The sequence below is a fragment of the Sprattus sprattus genome (genome assembly GCF_963457725.1).
Source record: "Sprattus sprattus genome assembly, chromosome: 13".
Classification (NCBI taxonomy): Eukaryota; Metazoa; Chordata; class Actinopteri; order Clupeiformes; family Clupeidae; genus Sprattus; species Sprattus sprattus.
This window is the reverse complement of record NC_137911.1, coordinates 11,381,464-11,384,125: the sequence shown is the minus strand read 5'-3', so window position 1 is coordinate 11,384,125 and position 2,662 is coordinate 11,381,464. Positions and strand designations below refer to the sequence as shown.

Below are 2,662 nucleotides of genomic sequence, written 5' to 3'. Positions count from 1 at the left end.
TAATCCTTTCTTCTGATATATGCTGTGATGAAAACTGCTATATCCCAATTTGGTTAAATGTTGGTTACACCTTTTACCCAAGTTGTCGCAATGAAGCCTGTCATGTTATAAAGAGTTATAAAAAGTGATCTGATGAGATCTGGCATTTTACAAGCCCTTTAAAATCTGCTGTATCCACAAAATATATGTATATATACAGAATAAAAACCTGCTATCTCCCCTCACTCTGTCCCAAAATGCAACATTTTGATATAAGTTGCATTTGTTGATTAAATCCAGCACACATCTCTAAATGAAATACAATATTGATGGTACAATTCAAATTTCTCCATTGCCTTAGATTGCCTCCATTGACTCTCTATTAAATCAGTTTTTTGGCTTTCCTGAAAAAAGGTATAAATGCACATAGCAGGTATCATCAGGAAGCCGACGTACAACATGTGTATTAACAGGAGTTTGGTGCGTGTTTGGGCAGGTACAGATATGTGTGTTTGGGTCTGAATATGTAGGATGTGTATAATTTCTTCATGTTTCTAAGGCAGTTTTTACCCTGCAATCAAGCATGACAGTGGATGACTGTTTGACCCGAACCAGAGAGGGGCTGTGAGTCCTTTTGCAGATTCTGTACATGTGCATGGATGTGTATGTGTGGATATGTGTGTGTGTGTGTATGCGTGTGTGTGTGGGTGTGTTAGGCATGGCCGTGTGGTTGCCTGTGCTTGTTTGTGTGTGCTTGCATGAGTGCTTGACATTTGAGCCATCTCACTTTGTGAGTGAACAAAGACATTACATATTCGTTGACCATTCAGAAAAATAATACAATGCATATACCTCAGTATTAATAATTCTACCAATATACTGTATGCTCTTGTGTGTAGCAATGATCTTATAATAATAGCAAATGCCCATGTGACTTCTCCACCACAGACAATCACCCTGATGCATTTCTCTCTCTCTCTCAGATCAACCTTTCCGTCAGGATCTTCCAGGTTGCTGAGGTTCCTGTGGGATGTCTACTCTAAGCCTACTCCATCTAGCGGCTTTGAGATCTTTATCCTATTCCTCCTCTGCCTCCTGGTCTCTATGATGATGGCTGCCTTGCTGCTGGTGTGGATGGTTTTCAGCCTGACCTATGACCTTACCACTGTGGCCATCATGGTAGGGGTGTGCGCGTTTCTGATGACGGTACTCCTGACGTTGGTCCACCCTGCACGCTGCACCCTAAGCATCCTCATCCCCTCGCTAGGCACCCAACAGGGACGCAAGATCCTGGTTTCCACGGTGATGACCTTGACCATCACCACATGTGTGCCCAACATGGTGCGGAATGTCAACTGGACCGCTTTCCTGATCAGATGCTCATCCCACAGCCTAATCGAGAGCAAGTTAAACTTCAGCACAACTACACACCTGATCCTGAGCGACATCAACAAATGGACAGCAAAAATGCCCTCAAGCAATGGCATGAGCAGCCTGGTCCTGAAACAGGAACTCGACATCCTCACTGTGTGGCATGAGATCTCCAAGATGACCCTTAACATGAAGACCGAACTACAATCCCTTCATGGCTTTCTCAACTTCGCCTCCTCAGTGATACAGAAGCTGATTGGTGCAGCATTGGTGCTAATGATGCTAGCCAACTCCTCCATGTACCTGATTGGCTACCTCACAGACCTGAAGTATGATAACGTGTACACGTCCAAGCGCCTCATGGCTTCTCTGGCAGCGAGTGGCGATGGCACATTGCCCATGAAGTATCAAGACAGGCTGGTGAAGACGTCGGGGGTAAAGATGATGCGTGCCGAGGTGCAGAGGTGCGTGTGGGGCTCGGCGGTTCTCGCGTTGTACGCCATACTCTGCTTCGCGCTGATCGGTCTGGATCACTTCATCTACAAGGCACTGGAGGTTCTCCTCGCCTGGACCAGAAAGATGCCAGGCATCACCTACCACACCACCGTCAATTTGAATGTAAGTCCAAGTCTGTGTGTTTTCTCTGTGTGTGTGTGTGTGTGTGTGTGTGTGTGTGTGTGTGTGTGTGTGTGTGTGTGTGTGTGTGTGTCTGTTTAGATAGATATATTTGTTTATTGTGGTGTTTCTTGACCTCTTTTGGCAGGTAAGAGGCCAGGCGATTGGCTTTATTAATTTCCCCATTGACTCCTTCAGAAAAGAGTACAGACACAGACTGGACCTGCTTCCCTCCCACTGCGTGAATCCTCTCTCCCCCCCCACCTCCTCCATCATCTCCTCCGTCTGCATCCTCCTCTCCATCGCCCTTATCCTCGTCCTGGGCCAGGTGTTCGCTCTGCGCCTGCGCAGGAAGATCTGCGCCTCCTTCTACAGTCAACGCGAGGAGGAGCGAACCCACCACCTTTTGCGGAAGATTCTAGACAAGAGAGAGAGAGAAAGAGAGAATTGAGATTCGTCTTTGCAAAGATACAAGAATACTTTATGTTAATGATTGGGCTTTCAGTGGTGTGTTGACCGTGGCAGTTCTTAGGTTTTATATAGCGCAGGCTGAGCAAATCTGCCTGTCCGTATATATGATAGTGTGATAGACAAAAAGAGAGAATGTTGTATACCAATTTGACTACATACAGTATATGGTGAGCCCCCATGAATACAGAAGATTCTAGATACAACTGTGATCTTTGTTACCACAGAT

General features: G+C 45.9%; 1 protein-coding gene across 1 annotated transcript; it reads left to right on the top strand.

Moving 5' to 3' along the window:
* Window positions 1-562: 562 nt before the first annotated feature.
* ocstamp (osteoclast stimulatory transmembrane protein) lies at window positions 563-2,416 on the top strand (the record flags this gene model as incomplete). The annotated part of the gene is made up of 3 exons (XM_080850068.1): window positions 563-603; window positions 963-1,968; window positions 2,114-2,416. 3 exons carry the CDS (start codon window positions 563-565, stop codon window positions 2,414-2,416), a joined length of 1,350 nt encoding a protein of 449 aa, XP_080706194.1.
* Window positions 2,417-2,662: the final 246 nt, after the last annotated feature.